We start from the raw sequence: 18481 nt of genomic DNA on the forward strand, positions 1-18481 counted from the left end.
AGGGGGCTGCCGTGTCTCCCTCACCGCAGCTCTGCTCGTCGGGTTCCCCAGGAGTCGGCGCGGGGCTGCGGGAGGACCTGGCCCACGTCGAGCGGTACGAGACGACGGTGCCGCGGCGCTTAGCGGCGCCCCGGGCAAAGAGGGATCTCTCCGTGTCACCGGTGAGTAGGGCTGCGCCCCAAACATAGCACCAGTGGGGCTGCGCCCAGCAGCGCTGTGCCCCGACTCCAGCAGACCTGTGCCCCGACCCGAGCAATGCTGTACCCCAAACCCGGCAGCACCGCATCTCAAATTTTCATCCCAGTACCGCCTCGGTGCAGCTTCCCTCAGGGCCTTGCAGCGTGCCGGGGGGGAGGAAGGGGGAGAGAGGGAAGGAGGGAGGGCGGTGGGATTCGATGAGTGGAGAGCGGAATGTGAAACCGGCTCCTGTTTGCCATATCCGTACTGGATGAAGTTTTGGGGTTTGCTGCATTGTATTGCATGGAAGTTGTAACCTCTTTTCTGGATTGTTTCTGGCCAAAACGGGAGAGGAGAGCAGAGAACAGTTAGGGAGGGTGATGCTGGACGCTTTCTTTGGGCCGTTTTGTGGCGTGGGCACCCCTTGTGGTCACTGATCCTGTGACATCTGGTCTGTCATTAAGCAGGAATGTGCAGAGCCTGGCCGTCCCGGTAAGCCGTTTTCTTGCTGTGTTTGCTGAAGTTGTTTCTTCATTCCCTTGGGAATGGGAAATAAGAATCAGAGAGTCTCAGCAGCCCACATGAAAGAAAACAAGTGCTATTTTTTCAGAAACCTTGTAGTCTGGGGGAGGGAATGGGGTTTTACTCTGGAGATTTGACATTTTGGCGACGATGGCCGTCATGGCCATTCCTCATTGCCTTGAAAGAAGTGGAATTCAGGTAGAAGTGAGGATTTGTGTTGTAGCACTGAATGAGAGGTCTGGGACATTCATTTTCTACAGCAGGTTTCTCCGTGATTCAGACCCTTATTGATAAAGTAGCTCCAAAAGCCACTCCTCAAAAGCATCTGCTTTCCCTGCTCTAAAAATCAAACATGTCCACGAGATGAGTGATGCTATTTTAAGACACCATCTGTGCTGGCGGGCAGCTTTGCACCTCGCTGTGGTCCCTTGCTTCCCCATGTGAAAGGGGCCTGGAGAAGGATGGGGATGGTGAAGGAGTTACTGCATGCGAGACCTTCCCCCCTGTCCCGTCCCATGGCTGTTGCAGCTGCGCTGCCCTCTGGCCCCTTCCCAGTTCCTCTGTGATTCCTGAGAGCCCCAGGAGCTGCCAAGAACAGCAAAGCCCCACTTTGTGGCCACTGCACATGGGGACGCTGCTTATGAGAGAGGAATTTAGACAACTTTCATGACCTCTGCTTCCTGCAGAGCCCCCGGGAGTGGTGGCGGTGATGATGGTGGTAATGATGATAGATGCTGTCGGCCCAAGGCTAAGCTGAACACCTCACTCAGGAGGAATGCTTGTCTCATCCCAGAAGGGCACATGGAGCAGCTTCACGGATGTGTGGCATCTCCACAGAGCTGAGTGAATGCCAAGGTTTCAACAACCATAGGGTGATGTCCTGAAGTCCCTTCTGCTGGCACTGCGGTTCCACTGGGAGAACCGACATACAGGAAGCTGAGCTTTGCTCCCAGTAGCAGACAAGAGCCCAAATCATGTTGCTTTCTAACCATGAGGTGGCAAGTCAGATCAGCTGGAGATAAGGAAGTCTGCTGGTGAAGGCAGTTGAAGAGCTTTGTGGTTCAGCCTGTGAGTAAGCGCTGAGCTCAGCCCCAAAAAAGGAGCTGATGAGTTGGAAACCCCAGTTTCTGGTGCAGCTGTAACTCAGCCATGGGAAGCCAGCCCTGCTGACTCCGCTGTGAGCTGCCCGCCAGCTCAGGATGTGCTGGAGATTTGCGTACTTTGCTTCAGCCTGATTTCCTTTATCTTTGCTGAATGAGCTTGCATGTGGCTGCGGAGAAGCGTGGCTCCCTGTACTGTAGCTCCCCACCAGTGGGCTGCCTGTAGACCCCATGCCATTTATGGTCAGGATTGAGATCAGGACAACAGGATCCTCTCTTCTGCGCCTTAGCTCCTTGTGACAGTGGGTTTGTGCTGCTGTTTTGTCTCATGCAGAGCACCTACCTGGAACGTGTCCTCTACAGCGTCCGTGCTGAGGGCAGGGACTACGTGCTGCACCTGGAGAAGAACAGGTGAGTGCAGCTGCAATGGCACTGAGCTGGCACAATCCCCACCTGGGAGGTCTGGAGCAGGACTTTACATCCTGTCTCCAAAGCTGGAGCTGCTGCTAACATCCCTGTCTCGGTCTGCAGGGAGCTGCTGGGACAGCATTACACTGAGACGCATTATCTGGCTGATGGCACTGAGGTCACGGTGAAGCCAGATGTCCAGGTATGGGGCTGGAGTCACTTCTGGAAAAGGAGTTTTTGGGACAAGAAAGGTACTGGCAGTGATGTGGAGCAGCATAGTGCTTCTTATGTTGCTGGGGTAGTGGGCTGAGGTGGGACCCATTCTACATCCCTGCTATGGGCAGGAACATCTACCACTAAACCAGGTTGCCAGCCTGGCCTTGAGCAACTCCAGGGATTGGGCAGCCACAGATTCTCTGGGCAGCCTGTGGCAGGGTCTCACCACCTCCTGGATGAAGAATTCCTTCCTGATGCCTAATGTAAACTTTCCTTCTGTTTGTTTAAAGCTGTTACTCCTTGTCCTATCATTACACTCCCTGTTGATGAGCTACAGGCACCTCAGCCCAGGTGCAGGACACGGCACATGGCCTGGTTGAACTTGAGGTTCACACAGGCCCACCTCTCAAGGTTCTCCAGGTGTCTCTGCATGGCATTCCTTCCTCCAACACCGCACAGCTTGGTGTCATCTGTAAACTTTCTGAATGTGTGCTCAATCATGTCACTGATGAAGATATTAAATAGTATTGGTTTAGTCCCAGTGTCCTGTCCCAGTCCCTGAGGGACACCACTTGTTTACCTGTCTCCATTTGGATGTTCAACCATTGACTGCAACTCTTTGGTTGTAATCCAAACTCAGCCAATTCCTTATCCGCCAAGTAATCCCTCCATTAAACTTCTATCTCTCCAACTTAGAGGCAGGAGTGTTGTGGGGGATTGTATCAAAAGCCATACAGAAAGCTAGGCAGATGACCGGTTGCTCTTCCTTTGTCTGCTATTGCAGTCACTCCATTGTAGGAGGCCACCATTTTACACGCCTCTTTTCCGGGTTTGCAGGACCACTGCTTTTACCAAGGCCACGTTGAGGGGCATGCCAACTCTGCAGCAAGCATCAGCACCTGTAGTGGGCTCAGGTAGGACCTGTGACAAAACAGGAGTGAGGAAAAGGTGAAAAAAAGCCCTAACTGACCCCACGTGCCACTGTGCTGACCTCCATGTATTCAGTGGGAAGCAGACAGACAGGAAAGGGTCTTCCGCAAGGGGGGTGCATGGCATCTGCCTGTTTCTGCCAGGTTGTCTGCACCCTGGCCTTACAACTGTCCTCTCTCTTGGCAGTGGCTTTTTCCGGGTGAATGAGACCATCTTCCTGCTGAAATCTCTGCATGAGCATGAGGATGGCCAGCATGCAGTGTACAGAGCATCCCACCTGCGCATGAAACGCAGTGCCTGCTTGGAGGCTGCATTGGAGTATGACCACGACACCAAGATTGCTGCACCCCTGAAGCTCTATCGCTGGGTTAGGGATTGCACTGATTTTTCTCACTGTAGCTGAGTTTGCAAGAGTGCTACAGCCGGTGAGGTTGGGAGAGGAATTGGGCCATGCTCCTCTCTCCTTACACTGACCCATGGACCTGCATGTACCCAGCCTCATCCCATGCAGGGACTCACAGGGCCTCTCTTCTGCCTTGCAGCCGTAGCAGGTTGGGACTTTTCCTGTTATGTTGGAAGATGTCTGAAACACCTGGGTAAAACAGTATTAGAAAGCAGATCTAGAAGAGCTCCTGGCCTTGTATAGTGCTAGAACAAATCTCATGGGAGGGTCAGTGACAGGGATCTTTCTCCGAATCTTTCCCTGTGCTCACTTCCATCTTCACTTCCAGAAATCAGCCCGCTTGCACAGAGGGCCTCGATACGTGGAGCTGGTCCTGGTTGTGGACAATGAGGAGGTAAGAGAGGGTGGGCATGGGTTTCTACTCTCTTCTGCAGCTGTCGGGAGGTAGAACTGATCTGGGAACCTTTCTGTGTCCTTCCCCTAGTTCAAGAAGTACAAGGACTTGCGCAGGGTGCAGAACCGCATGAAGGAAATCGTCAACCACGTTGACAAGGTGAGCCCAGAGTCCCCAGGGCCAACATAGGACTGTGCTCACTCTAATCAAAGCTGGGAGAGGGCTGGAACGAAGCCAGTCTCACACTGTGAAGTGGACAACCACCACGGAGCAGAGTGTCCGGCAACTGATGGGGTATGCAAACTGGGCATTAGAAGTAGCCCTCAGGGAGAACCCTCAGCCCTCAACATTCAAAGGCTGTTATTGTGTGGCTAGGGTGACCTGGGATTGGTGACAGGTCCCAAAGGGAGGTGGGATCTTCAATCTGCTGTGCAGCTTGGATGCAAGCACTCCCTCTGGGCTGTACCCCCTTGCAGCTTTATCAGCCTCTTGGCCTGCGTGTGGCCTTGACTGGCTTGGAGGTGTGGAGCAACAGGGACAAAATCACTGTCAGTCGCAAGGCAGAGGAGACACTGGAGAACTTCCTTCGCTGGCGGGAGACAGACCTACTGAAGAGGAAGCAGCATGACAATGTCCAGCTGATCACGTAAGGGGGTTGGATGAGAGACCTTCCATGTAGCCCTACTAGTGGATGAGTTCCATGCCCATTGTCATGTTTCCTTCCTGCAGGGGTATAGACTTCCATGACACGACCGTAGGACTGGCAAAGAAGCTTGCTATGTGCACCAGGGATTCGGGCGGTGTCAATCAGGTGGGTCCTGCCACCTGAGCGTGCCATGAGGGCTCTGGTGGATCTGAGCCATAAGGAGCCTCCAAGAGCTGCTCTGTAGATATGGGGCTTCTCCCACCACCTGTCAGATGACCACAAGACTCGATTTGCAATTGCTACTTGGTCAGTTTGTGCTCCTAATCCCTTTGGTGGAGCATGAACTATCAGCCATGGGAACCAATGGAGAGCAGTATTTGAATATAGTTGCTGTATTTCTACTGACTTATGCCCCTGAAAGACTAGTCTGGCAGTCTTCAGAGGCTATGGGGCCAGATTTTGTCTTCAGTTATCTCAGTCTAGAGAAGAGAAGGCTTTGGGGAGACCTCACAGAAGCCTTTCATTACTTAAATCATGCTACAGGGGAGCTTGGGAGGGACTTTTTTATCAGGGAGTGTAGTGATAGGGCAAGGAGAATAGCTTTGGACTAAAAGAGGGAGCATTAGATTAGATATTAAAAAGAGATTATTCACTATAAAAATATGGCACTGGAATTATAAAATCATAGAATCATAGAATCAACAAGGTTGGAAAAGACCTTGAGGATGTCCATCTACCACTGATATTTCCCCACTAAAACATGTCACATAATAGATGTCTTCATGTTTCTTGAACACCTCCAGGGACGGAGATGAGGTTGGTCAAGCAGGACCTGTCTTTCATGAACCCATGCAGACTGGGTCTGGTCCCCCAGTTGTCCTGCAGGAACAGGTTGTCCAGTGAAGCTGTGGGTGTCCTATCCCTGGAGGTGTTCAAGGCCAGGCTAGATGAGAATTTGGGCACCCTTGTCTAGTGGAAGGTGACCCTACCCATGGCAGGGGTTGGAAGCAGATGGTCTTTAAGGTCCCTGCCGACCCAAACCATTGTATGGTTCTATGATTCTCCCTTGGCATGGGACGAATTGCAGGCAGCAGCAAGGCTCAGCAGAAAACATCTAAAAAAGCCTCAGGAGGCCCAAGAGAGGAGCCATCTGCACCATGTTTGACTGCTTCTTCCATAGGACCACAGCGTGGATCCTATTGGTGCTGCGTCCACCATGGCTCACGAGATGGGGCACAACCTGGGAATGTCTCATGATGAAGACATTGCTGACTGCCACTGTCCTGTCAGCAAAGAACGTGGAGGATGTGTTATGGCAGCAAAGATCAGGTGAGTGAAGGAGAAAGTGCGAAAAAAGAGTAAAGAGCGGCCCTGGGTTGCAGTATTTCCAGATATTCTCCAGCACTGCGTTGATGAGAGCTGAAGTGAAGCTTGTGGGATGGTCAGGTCTGAACTCTCTGACTTTGAAGCTAGATATACATCTGCTAAGGGTTCTTCAGCTGCAGTCTGGACCATTCGTCACCCAGCTCTTCTCATGACTGCCTGGTTTTGTGCCCCTCCAGCTTGGCCTACCCCAGACTCTTCAGCACCTGCAGTGAGCAGGACATGTGGCAGTTCCTTGAAGACCCCAAGACTGGCTGCTTGCTGAATGTCCCTGGAGCAGACGAGCTGTATGGGGAGCCAGTGTGTGGGAACCAGTTTGTAGAGCGGGGAGAGGAGTGTGACTGCGGCAGGCCAGAGGTACAGTCTGGGAGCTCAGGGGGATCTGAGAGACCATCGCTCAGACTTGGGGAAGGTGGTGCTTGTTTCTTCCCTGCCACTGCGCTTTGCAAGGCTTCCTGACTCACCTTTCCTGTGCTCCTTATGTTTGTGCTGAAGAATAACTTGAGGAAAGTGTTTGTTAATGTAGATGTGTGCCCCATTTTGCACAGTTTTGGGACATCCCAAAGAAGGAGATGTGACCCACACATCTGCACATCCTGAACTGGGGGAAGGCAGTGATCCATACAGAAGATGTTTGTGTCCCTGATTGGTCCCCAGACAGTCAGTGAGGTGATGCTGCTGAGTCTTGGACCAGAGCAATGCTGTGCATTTGCCTTGTGGTTGGACTTGAAACCATTTCATGCCTATGGTGTCTACCCTGCCCTCAGCACATGCTGACATGGCAGCTCCCCGAAATGAAGGAGAAGGTCTTTCAAGGGATGTTTGGGAAGGCCTTCTTTCTCTGCAGCATGGTTTTGTGGCAATGAGGTTTTGCCTCTGGATCTTGCAGCTGAAACAAAACCGAGACTTGTCAGCTCTCTGTGGTCCCAGCAATGCAGGCTCCGTGCAGCTCCTCTTCCTTTGGAGCCTGCTTGGCTGTGTCAGCTCAAAATCAAGCCTTTTTGGCTTCATCTTCTCAAGACCTGGCCTATAGTAAGCAGGAAATAGGCTCCAGGGTGGTTCCTTCATCAAAATCACTTCATGCAAGAGCTCATTTAAGTCTCCAGAGCTGGGCCTGCAGGGGCCCAGGTCCATGGCTGCTGGTGTATCATCAGACCCAGGCTCACTGAGATGGAGTGAGATTTTTGACTGCCATGCCCATCCCTGTCTCTCTGTGTGCCTCACAGGAGTGCTCTGACCGCTGCTGCAATGCCACCACATGCCAGCTGAGAGAGGGGGCTGAGTGTGCGCGAGGTGACTGCTGCCAGGACTGCAAGGTACTACGTAGGGTCTCACAGGGTCTCCTTGGGGCCTTCCTGGTGTGCCAGGAGAGCCTGAGGACTGCTGCCTGTCCAAACACAGCAATTCTGGTGTTGCTTTCGGTCATTGCGCTGGCTGTACAGACAGTCAGCATCTCAGGTGGGAGATGACAGTCCCACTTTCTGTGCAGGTGAAGGCTGCTGGTGTTCTGTGCCGGGCCAGCAAAAATGACTGCGACCTTCCCGAGCACTGCACTGGCCTCAGCTCCGAGTGTCCAGAGGACGTCTTCCAGGAGAACGGCATCCCCTGCCAGGGTGGCCGCGGCTACTGCTACAATGGGGCCTGTCCCTCGCATGCAGAGCAGTGCCGCCTGCTCTGGGGCGCAGGTAGCACTGCATCCTCACCCCACGTGCTGCAACTCTGCACTGTGCCACATCCATGGAGGTGGTGTGGTGACTTTGGGAGGGGGCAGGGCCAGGCAGGATCTGGCACGGGGACTGCCATTGGCTTGCTGCAGCTCTGGCTCTGTGTGACCCTCTTGCTCTGTGCCTCCTGCAGCGGCTCAGGTGGCTCCTGATGAATGCTTCAAGCACAACAGCAGGCAGGATCGCAACCTCCACTGCATGACAGAGTCTGGAAGGAGACCCTGCAGCCCCAAGTAAGGAGCAGGGTGGCTGTTCTTGTTTCCATCACTGGTCCTGGGGCTGGCCAAGGTTCCACAGGACTGACACTGCTCTGCTCCCAGGGATGTGAAGTGTGGCACACTGCTATGCATGAGTGACACCAGCAGCCCCGCCCTTGGCAGCGGCTTCTTCACACTCTCCTTTGGCCGCTTCAAGTGTAAAGCAGCCCTTGATAGCAATGATGCCAATGAGATGACAGGCAGCCTCCATCTGGTGCCCACTGGCACCAAATGTGGGGAGGAGATGGTGAGCCCTGAAGGGATGCACTGAGGAGGTGGGGGTGGCTCCCAGCCACAGGGCCACACTTATAGCCCCTCGCCCACTCACAGGTCTGCTATGCCGGGCGCTGCCAGAACCTCCTGGTCTATGGCAAGAAGAACTGCTCAGCTAAGTGCAGTGGCCATGGGGTAAGTTGTGCCTGCTTGCGACTGATATTAGCAGGGCACCTCCTGACCCCTTGCTGGGAAATGGCTCCTATCATGCCCAGACTGCTCTCTGTGCCTTCAGGTGTGCAATCACAAACGGGAGTGCCACTGTGAGCTGGGGTGGGCGCCACCATACTGCCAGCACAAAGTTTTGGAGCTCACAGCAGGTAGTGTCTTGTGCTGAGATGTGGCATCAGGGTCCCACTGAGCATCCCTAGAACAGGAAAGCCCATCCCAATGCTGACCGGCTCTCTGCAGGTGCCAGCAGCGTGGTCCTGGCAGCTGTGCTGGCTGTGCTGGTGCTGTCCAGTATCCTGATCGGTGGAGGCATTGTACTGATCAGAGGCAAGGGGAAGAAGTACTTCCAAAAAGGGTAAGGGGTCCTATGGGGGAGCGAAGACATGGCTGTGCAAGCTGAGCTGAGGGCAGTGCTGTTGCCTGTTGGCCCTTTGTCCCACAGGAGGATCTCCAGCAGACCTGCCGCTGGCCTCACCAACCCGCTCTTTCAGGAAGGCACTCGGCCACACCAGCTGTCCCGCTGCACCATTGGCAGCCCCAGGCTGCTCAGTACCACGGCAGCCCCACGTGATGCCCGGCCCCTTGTGCCCAGCTGCCCGCTCCTGCAGGTAGGAACATGGTGTGGGATTTCCAGTGGGGCGGCCTTTCAGCCTGAGAGATCTCATGCACTGGACGTGATGTCCTTGTCTTGTGGGCAGTGGTGTCTTGCCTCCCAGTGCAGGACTCTGCCCCAAAGCCAGGCCACTGTCACATGCTCAGGTCCCTCCCTAGTACGTGGATGAGGGACTTAAGCCTTTCTTCTCTGGCCCTCAGGAGAAGCCGAAGCCACCCACCAAGCCTTTGCCAGCTCTGAAAACCAAGCAGGTAACTACCACCTGTCCCAAGGTGCTGGTGCTGGGAGCTGGTGCCGCATGGGCAGCCACCTCACTTCTCTCACCCCTTGCCACCCCTACCAGCCCTGCAATATGGCAGCAGGAGAACCGCAGCCGCCAGCTCCACCTGCCAAGCCCCTGGCACTCTCATTCCAGCCACGTGCCATCCCAGCCCTGCCCCAGGTGAGCTGCACCTCATGCCCCTCCCATTTCATACTCGGGTACTCGGTGCCCACCAACACCCCCTCTTTGTTGCAGCGAGGGGTCCCCCCCAAGGTGGCCCTGAAACCACCAGCAAGCAGGAGGTGATACAGGACAGCAGAGCTGTGGGTCCTGGCACTTTGGCAGGATGGCAGGGGACCACAGAGCCACCGGTACTTGAATTGCTCACCGGACACCCTGGACAGCACCCATGTTTACAGACAATTTTGTGCCTTAATGGACTTGGTAGCTTTATGGGTTGCCTAGACAGCCATGACCTAGGGGACCAGGTGCAGGGACACTACCAAAACCCCTCTTCCCCATAGGAAACCCCCAAAGTGATGTTTCCTGCTTTCCTCTTTGCCCCACTCCCCAAGTCCCTCCTGATGCCTGCTCTGATTTGGAGGCCAGCCCCGAGCCTTTACTGGGTGCCCTGTGCCCTGCTACAGTGAAGATGGCCTGCTCCTCATACTCTGTCCCTGCTGGGGCTGCAGCAGGGAGCTCCTGGCTCCAAGACAGGTGACACAAGGATGCTGTGCTTGCCCTGCATCAAGCTAGGCCTGGCTTCACAGCAGCAGTCCTCCTCATCTGGTTTTTCGCTCTGAAGTTATCACTCAGGCTCCTGCTCTCCTGAAACATGACTTTCCAGGAGCATTTTACTACTGCCAGCAGTTCATTTCTGATTGTTGCGTGACTGTTTTGAGCCCCTTTGCTGGAACTGGTCCTCCTCACTTTTTATCTAATGTAGGTCAAATACTTTTATACAAATAAAGACTGAAGATAGCAGTGGCTCAATGTGTTGTGTCATAAAGCTGAGAGCAGGAGGGAGCACTGGGGACGTGTGTGCCAATTCTTGGTGAGAAAGCATGGGTATGAGGAAGATGGGGAAGAATGCTTGTGCTGTAAAACTGAGTCCACTGAGAGCAGAATGGGTAGATACACAACTAGAGGCAGCCAACACCAACCGTAAGATACATAAAGCCACCAAGGAAATGGTACCAAAATAATTTTATTTTTTTTATCAAAAGAACACTGTGCATGTAAACTTGAACATATGCATCATGTTTCCTGCAAGAAGGTGATGCTGATCCAGTAGCAAACCCCCCTTAGACAGAAGAGCACGCAAGGAGAAAGGAGCAAAACAAGTTCAAACCCACGTTCCCTCTGTTCTCGTAGCCCTGACCAGGAGCCAAGGCCATGGCTACCAGCTGCAGACAGGCAGCATCTCACTCCTCACACCTGCTCAGGATGCTGGAACTAACAGCACAGTAAGCAGATGAGAACAGGAGAGGTTCCTGCACACAGCACTGAGCCCCACGCAAACACTGCTGCGGGACTTCTGACCACAGGATGACACTTAGCCAAGGCGACAGTCTCCACCTGGGCAGTGGCAGGAGATGGGCTGACAATGCTGCCAAGGGCCAAGACTCACCACTTTCTGCACCAGCTTCCCTTCTCCCCGCATGGGGTCATTGTTATGACTTAGTATTGCTTCTCAAGATTCCTTGCTGCCTCTGCTCCTTGGAATCTCCAGGCTGGCATAACCCACCTGTGGCGTGATGTCAGCACGTGGCAGAGCTGTAGGTGAGTCTGTAACACCATCAAATGCTTTTGATCTCAAAAAGCTTGTATTTAAAAGTCAACCCAAATGGCTGCTGCTGCAACAAGGAGAGGCTACCTTTCTGTTGTAAAGTCAGTGCTGCAAACTAGAAACAGCAAGGAGCTAGCAGGCCAGGGATGTGGCTCTACTGGCTCCTCACAGCCCTTCCCGCAGGAAAAAGGGGATTCTGTAAATCCAGGAATACTTCCAGGAGACATTTCAATCACCACAGCTACAAAACATGCTGCCATCTGGATACTGGGAATTTGCAGACAGCTGGAGGAAAGAAAGGGTCAAAACATCCCTACTCTCTCCCAGAGATGAAGGAGAGGCAGTCAGGCAGGAGCTGAGAAAGTGTAAGGCACTGTATGTTACTGAACTTCCTCAAGGAGAGACACTGCAGACCTTTAAGTCAAACATGCCATACAGGATAGGGAAAATAGGACTGATGTGCATACAGTGATTGGGAAACCATTAGCAGATGTGAAGTTCCAGCTGTTGATTCTGGATTGAATGCTCCACCAAGGCAAAAACAAAGCAAATTCTTCCTCTTGCCATAAGGTAAGATGGTGCCAGGGACAGGGAAGCAGGAAGAACATCTGGGTATCCGAAGCACATGGAAGAGAGCCAGGCTCTGCAGCAGGTTAAGAGGCAGACAGTGTGGCAGCAATGCAAACTGGGACGTGGTTTTCTGGCTCAGGTCCTTGCCAGCATCTTCTGAGATTGTCACAGAACACAAAAAACATCCCAGAAAAAATGGACAAAGCAGAACATGGAATAGAAGAGCAAATTTTAGGAACAAATTCACCTTTGCTGCATCACTGGGAAATATGATGTCTCCCTGGCTTTGCAGCTGAGGAATCAAACACGATCTGCGGCAGAACAGAAGAAACTGCAGAAGTGGGATGGCAAGCATGTGGCAGCACTGGGCTTGGGCAGGCTACATCAGGCACTGATTCTGTGCCTCACTGTGATCCTTAACAGAATGTTTGAAGAGCAGGGTAACACAAAGACTCCTGCCCTCTGGATGTCTTGCATCTCTCGTTGCTCTTCCTTCTCACTTCGCAGCAGGGAAAAGCAGTGGAAATTCAGCACTCTTTCCACAGTGAAAAGACCCAGAGGGATGCTGCAGTCTGAGCACAGATTTCACAGTGCTGGACTCCCTCTTCCCAAGCAGCTGAATGCACTCTGAATTCTGGCTTACAGTGCAATGAAAGACCCAGTCATCCAAGCAAAGCATGCTGCAGCCAGCCACGGACACCCAGCACAGGGCTCTAGCTTGGAGGAGGGGTGTTATAGAAACCTGTCTGAGACTACTTTCTCTGAGTCATTATCTAGTTTCACTGCCTACAGGAACGGAAAAGGTTATGGCTATGCAGATCTTATTTAAATAATCTATTCCACAGCAAACTCCTTGCTGGATCTCTTCCAGAGGAAGATCAGGAGCCTCTGCTGACCAACACAGAATCCTTGAAGAGAATTACATCATGTTGATAGAAGCACGGAGTCCACAAAGTGAAGCTGTATGAGGCAAGATGAAGGCAAACTCTTTCCTTGGTCTCAGCAAGGAGCAGTGGGAAATAGCGTGCAGCCATACAGCACTCAAAAGCCACATCTCCTACCTCAAGGATAATGCTTGCTAAATAACTGCACCTGCTGTGGAAGGCTTTCCTGGTGTCTGTCCTTTAATATTCCAGTATAAGTTTGTTAGTACAGGATAGTCCCTCATTTGGAAGCACCAATTTTATAGGGAAGAAACAAGAGAGGCAGAGTGCTTGCAATTCATTGCTAGAAGAAAAATCAACCCAACTGCCAACTATAGACAGGATGCCCACGCACATGCTGCATCTGCCCCATCAAACATAGGGCAACATCCCCATTTACAGCTGGGGGAGCTGCTGAGCTACAATGGATTCTGTTCCATCTTGGTCAGCCAGTATTTCCCTTTGTTTTGAAGTGGCTGTCTGCAGGGCTCTCCTGGATTTCCTGAGGAGGAAGGTTGGTTTCTCGGGTAGTCCTCAGATCAGCTTGCTGGAAGGCATAAGAATCCAGAAACACACTGGGGATGCTGTCGCCAAAATACAACTTGCTGTTTGCAGCTATCGCCTGGTATTTCATGAGTTCCAGATACTCTGGGGTAAGTTTCAGCTAGAAAAGAAGAAAACAGAGACTTAGGGGACAAGTTTCTGTGTTGCCAAGATTTCAATTCAGGTAGCCACTTCTTAGGAATTGAGATGTGGGCTGCTCAATTAAGTGTTTTCTCAGTGCTGTTCACATGCCTCCTTGTCTCTGGAGCAGTGGAAAAGATTAAGCAAGTCACCTTCTGATCAGCTTTGAAGTGCTCACCTTGTTGGAGTCAGCCAGCTTCTGAGCAGTGTAGTACTCTGCATCTGCTTTTGCCTTCTCTCTTGCTAGGAATGCAGCATCTAATACAGGAAAAGAAGAATCAGCAAGTGAACGAGCACAACACAGCGAGCATGTAAGCCTGTCATGTGGGGACAAGCTGGCCTTGGTGTGCCTGTGACACAGCCTGGCTGGCCAGGGATCTGCACTTATGGCCCCCTGGAGAGGTAATCTCGTGCTACTATGGCCTCTGTTATTTTTGTAGGGCGGTACTACCTGTGAGTTTGGTTCTGAGGTTTCTCTACCTGCCACCACTCTCAGCTGAAAGACAACCCCAGCAGCACACTAGCACCACAGTTACCTTCAATCTCAGAAATTCGCTTCTCTGTTTCCTTCTCCATAACCTTCTGTTGATAGTGAATCCTGGCCACCTGGGCAGCCTTCTCCGCCTCTGCAATCACAACAGGCTCAGCTCAGACATATGCTTTGCAAGGCCTGAGAATCAGCAATCTGACCCCAGCCCTCTGTCACAGACATAAAAGTGATTTGCTTGTGCTGCCTCCCTTTCTGCTCAGATCCTATGGTCCTGTAGAGCTCAGTGCCAACTTGTGCTCTAAGAAAGAAAACAGTCCTGGTGCTTCTAGAGCAGAACTGGTCAATATTCCTTTTATGAATGTGATTCCTCTTACTCAAGGGCATTTAGCTTAAAGCCCAGTTTTGCTGGCAGAGATATTAACTCTTGACCTTCTCTAAAGCAGCCCTGCTGTAGGACAAAGACACAGCTGCTCTGCAGCTTTGGGAGGAAGACACAGCAGCACCAAAATTTCTGTTTTCTACATCTCCCACTGACTGTTGGCACAGCTTCCATCAAGACATTGTGCTGTAATTGGTTTCCCATGGGATGCAGGAATGGAAACTGTCTCTAGCCCAAGTATGCTGACATACCAATGAGCGCTTTCTTCCGGTCCGTTTCTGCCTCCTTCTCTACTACCTTCTGCTTCTGGGCTGCAATGAGAAGCTTAGTCTTCTCAGCCTCCCTGCAGGACAAGAAACAATCTCATGAAAACAGAGCTGGATAATAGTTCTGCAAACAAGGGCACAAGAGGACTGGGGGAAAAGATGCTGACCAGATGTTAGCAGCATTCCCTTGCAGCAGTGACAACTAGCCCTGCTCAAGCCAGTGGGTTGAAGGAAATGTACCTCATGCACAAGCATGAGCGTGAGCAAAAGGTAAGATTTTTCTAACAATATTATGCTCATGCTGAACCCTCAGAACCAATTTGTAAGTTTGAGGTGCTGCTACTCACATTAGCTCAAAATTCCTTCGGATGGCTTCAGGGATTTTAGGTTTTGTAACACGCACAGCCTATAAAAAAAAAAAAAGCGTGTTCATTTTAGATGAAACATTTTGATGAAATCTGTGTAGCTAAGAAATGTCTGGTTTCATGAAGATATCTTCATATTAATCCAAGACCACACATAGTAGTTTCCAATCCTCTTGTGCCACACAGCTGAGCAACAGTCACTTTACATTTGTATTTCCTATCTCTTGAGTTTTTAAGAAAACAAAGTGATGAAGCAGGGGCTGCAGAAGACTTCTGAAGAAGTTCATCAGCTTTGTTAGAAGCTTAGTTCTTCAGCCCAAAGGTGGAATGGTTCCTTAAGCACACCAGACAATGGATTCCAAACTAATGCTCAAGAAAGAAGCTCACCAACCCAAATAAATTAAATGGCAGGAGTAAGAACTACAAACAGAGGCAAAGTCACAAGCCCAGGAATTACTTTTCTAGGAGAAAAGCTTGCAAAAGCTACCAGGCAACAAGAAACTGCAGCAAAGACATAGGAGAGCAGCAGGGCATGTGTGGCAGCTGGACACAACTGTTGCATGCAGCTGCTGATCACCAGGAGTGATCTGCATGGCAATGCTGATCACCAGCCTGTGTGCATCACCTGGCTGATGACTAAATTTTGGGAGATGTGGATTAAGACAGTCCATGGCAGTAAATTGGCTGACACCATGCCTGGAAAGAAGAGTCAGCCTGGCATCAGATCAGAATCAGTCCTTCAATGAAAGGGTTTTCTAAGCTCCTGCCAGGAACAAAGCCTCTCCAAGTCCCTGGTGAGGTTCTACATGCAGAAAGCTCACCTCAAAGCAATTCCCAGTCACAGCAGGGTGCACAGGGATATATTCTTTCCATCCCCATAAAACTACTAAATCAAAGATCAGTCTCTACAAGTGTGGCTTTTCAAACCTGGGCAAAGATTCCTCTGTAGACTGATAAAACACTCTGATATTGGAAAATTTCCTCTAGCTTAGACTTTATTTATTTGAAGGTAAAATCTGCTTGTATCTACTGCACAAAAGCATTACTCTGTATCATCAATATGGTTAATATTCAAATATTAAGGTACTGGTACAGGTTGGGACTAAGAGGCTAAGCAAGAGCTTTGCAAAAAAGGATCATGAAGGACTGGCTCTGAAGGCAAGCTGGTGTTGTAATGGCACTTCTACTCTCTGTAATGAAGCCCAGCTCCCCATCCCGGGGCTCCTTTGGCAAAAGCTCAGCAGCAGGGTGAAGCCAGCATGTGTTCCCATCTATCCTGGGGCTGATGAGGCTTTCTCAGGATATTGGGTGCAATGTGGGGAACACAGCATAAGAGCTACTAACAAACTGCAATTTTACCAGAGATGAGGGCACAGCTCTGATTTGAAATGAAGCAATCTACACAGGAAGAGAAGATCACACCATCTCTTAAGGACTAGAGATGAACCACTTCCCTCACAAGTTATGGGGCATCTTCAAACTGCTGATCCTGTGAACTAAGACAGGGCTGAAGCAGGCAGAATATCCTTCATCTTTTGACCAACTGCAAAGATTGGGCATGGCACATTGAGAAAGAACAGCTTGTGTCACAGATCAGATTTAGCTCTGTCATTAGCATTTCCTAGCAAAGAGCAGTGAGCTTTTCTTCCATCCTGAGATCAGAAAGACCTTTTATGTTACAAAGATAATTTTGACTGATGATGTTCATCCACTAGAAACTTGTGTGCAATGTACAGTGCAAATTAACTTGAGTATTGGGAAGAGCAGAGCACATCATCTTTTTTTTTTTTTTTTCCTTTTGTAAGACACTACCTGTGGTTGACTCTTGTCAAAACAGAGCAGGCGATGGTACAAATAAGCCATGAAGAGGAATACAGTATTTACTGTAGCACTTCATTTGCTGTCAAAGGGAAGTTTTTCTCTCCCCACATGCAGCCAGACATCTCTTTTCTTCTTCAATACTTGTAGAAACTATACTGGCACGCTGGAGCTATACAGGGGTGCCAAATGTAGTTAGAAGAAAAACATTTTCTTGCTCTTTCTGGATTAAACTCAATCCCTGCACATCTATGGCCTAAAAGGTCATTCCTCTACCCTGCACATCTCCCTCAACATAAAAACAGCATTTGGAAGTTGTAACTGTCACATGGGCAGTTTTCAGCTGACAAACCTCACTTCAAGGCACAACTATTTCACCGTAAGTGGAAAACAGAAACAAGAAATCTCACTGATCCATTGGAAGGTGAGTGAATTAGAGGTGAAAAAAGAAAAATCTTTTATTGAACAAATAAACCTACCTGGATGGTAAGACCTGGTGCCATGACATTGAGATCTTTTTGCAGGGCCAACTTCAGATTCTCATCTATCTGATCTGTGGAGGACAAGAGAGATCACATAGCTTTTGTCACTATTTCTCCTATACATCATGTGACAGCAATTCAGCTCGCTTTGAAGAGACATCTTCATGGTGTAAGAAAAAAAGAATTTTTGAAATCATTCTGTACATTGCTTTCCTTTTTATATCCCCTGGAAAATATTCCCAAGGATAGAGCCATAAGAACCATATGATAGCGCCTCTGGAAAAGTTCAACTACTGACAAAGTCATGGCATCAGAGCTGAGGGCATATGGATCTCACTGCTTCAGCAAGGAAATATATTCAAAAGCTTGTCCTTCCCTACCAGAGCCATGTCAATCCCACTGACTGCAGTGAGCTCTGCCTTAGCTCTCAAAGAACCTACAGAATCCAATACTTGCTACTGAAAAAACATATTTTGTTACTCCCAAGCTCCAGGAAGGTCTTTCCAGTAGAATACACTGTTAGGAAGGGATTAAATTGCATGCATTACCAAGAAACACCTCCCTGACTATTTATGTTTTGCAAGACTGAGTACAGCATTCAAAGATTTATTGCTTCCTAATATTAGAAGTCTGACAGCTTTTTACCTTCCAAAATAATAAATCTATTTTCTCCTGCTCTGACAATCAAGAAGGAACAAGATGATGTTACACCTCTGGAGACACAGGTATGCACCCACTCCAAGGAGCAGAACGTCAAATTTGCTAACTCCTGAATGGGTGATACTCCCTAGTGAAGAAATTAAGGCAGTGCAATGAACTGCTTCCATCTAACAGTCAGAAAGAAACTTTTAAAGCAAAGAAATTAATTCAGCTACAGAAACAAATCGAAAAGAACAAAACCCATCACAGTGAAGGCAACAAACATGACTCCATGCACAACAACAGAGAACACATTCTGTATGTCCAGAATTCAGCCCTGAGCAGAAAAGAACTGGAATCAAATCTCCACATGAGAATTCTGAATCATGAGAGAGTGAAGTTCCAAGAGAAGCAGCACATAAATATTTAAGGAGCTGGTTTCTAGACTGCAACTTCAATATGGAAGCTGCTTGCTCACAGGAGACTGCTGTAACATGTTTCACAGAACAGGAAGACTACATGGACCTTGGTGGGTGCGTGCAGCTGTCATCCACTTACCAAACAGCTCGATGTAAACCTCCTGGAGAGTATGGGCAC

At 50.2% G+C, this 18481-nt stretch overlaps 2 protein-coding genes across 2 annotated transcripts in view; one reads left to right on the top strand and one right to left on the bottom strand.

Annotated features, from left to right (window-relative positions):
• Positions 1 to 10467, top strand: part of ADAM8 (ADAM metallopeptidase domain 8) — a 10968-nt gene extending 501 nt beyond the window's left edge. The window contains exons 3-24 of the mRNA XM_019617928.2: positions 3 to 161; positions 2134 to 2210; positions 2331 to 2409; positions 3261 to 3337; positions 3540 to 3720; positions 4085 to 4150; positions 4241 to 4309; positions 4627 to 4796; positions 4880 to 4961; positions 5977 to 6125; positions 6359 to 6536; positions 7406 to 7495; positions 7669 to 7864; positions 8037 to 8136; positions 8224 to 8407; positions 8491 to 8568; positions 8669 to 8753; positions 8845 to 8959; positions 9047 to 9212; positions 9418 to 9468; positions 9561 to 9659; positions 9735 to 10467. Coding sequence (XP_019473473.1) covers positions 3 to 161; positions 2134 to 2210; positions 2331 to 2409; positions 3261 to 3337; positions 3540 to 3720; positions 4085 to 4150; positions 4241 to 4309; positions 4627 to 4796; positions 4880 to 4961; positions 5977 to 6125; positions 6359 to 6536; positions 7406 to 7495; positions 7669 to 7864; positions 8037 to 8136; positions 8224 to 8407; positions 8491 to 8568; positions 8669 to 8753; positions 8845 to 8959; positions 9047 to 9212; positions 9418 to 9468; positions 9561 to 9659; positions 9735 to 9785 — 2502 coding nt within the window. The 3' untranslated portion in view covers positions 9786 to 10467. The remainder of the gene's footprint in view (positions 1 to 2; positions 162 to 2133; positions 2211 to 2330; positions 2410 to 3260; positions 3338 to 3539; positions 3721 to 4084; positions 4151 to 4240; positions 4310 to 4626; positions 4797 to 4879; positions 4962 to 5976; positions 6126 to 6358; positions 6537 to 7405; positions 7496 to 7668; positions 7865 to 8036; positions 8137 to 8223; positions 8408 to 8490; positions 8569 to 8668; positions 8754 to 8844; positions 8960 to 9046; positions 9213 to 9417; positions 9469 to 9560; positions 9660 to 9734) is intronic.
• A 202-nt stretch (positions 10468 to 10669) lies between these two features.
• On the bottom strand, positions 10670 to 18475 carry ERLIN1 (ER lipid raft associated 1). The gene is made up of 7 exons (XM_031554345.1): positions 18443 to 18475; positions 17243 to 17316; positions 14928 to 14986; positions 14566 to 14657; positions 13982 to 14071; positions 13624 to 13703; positions 10670 to 13425 (listed from the first exon to the last, which is right to left on the bottom strand). Exons 2-7 carry the CDS (start codon positions 17264 to 17266, stop codon positions 13207 to 13209), a joined length of 564 nt encoding a protein of 187 aa, XP_031410205.1. The 5' UTR covers positions 17267 to 17316; positions 18443 to 18475; the 3' UTR covers positions 10670 to 13206.
• Between the last annotated feature and the right edge of the window lie 6 nt (positions 18476 to 18481).

The sequence above is a fragment of the Meleagris gallopavo genome, chromosome 8 (assembly GCF_000146605.3).
Source record: "Meleagris gallopavo isolate NT-WF06-2002-E0010 breed Aviagen turkey brand Nicholas breeding stock chromosome 8, Turkey_5.1, whole genome shotgun sequence".
In the NCBI taxonomy this organism is placed as follows: domain Eukaryota; kingdom Metazoa; phylum Chordata; class Aves; order Galliformes; family Phasianidae; genus Meleagris; species Meleagris gallopavo.

Excerpts from the sequence above, each read along its gene's own strand:
- ERLIN1 (XM_031554345.1), bottom strand. The coding sequence starts at position 17,266 with ATGGCACCAGGTCTTACCATCCAG. Across the intron at positions 14,987-17,242 it reads CACCAGGTCTTACCATCCAG|GCTGTGCGTGTTACAAAACC; the intron begins GTAGGTTTATTT and ends TTTTTTTTATAG. Across the intron at positions 13,426-13,623 it reads AGCTGGCTGACTCCAACAAG|CTGAAACTTACCCCAGAGTA; the intron begins GTGAGCACTTCA and ends CTTCTTTTCTAG.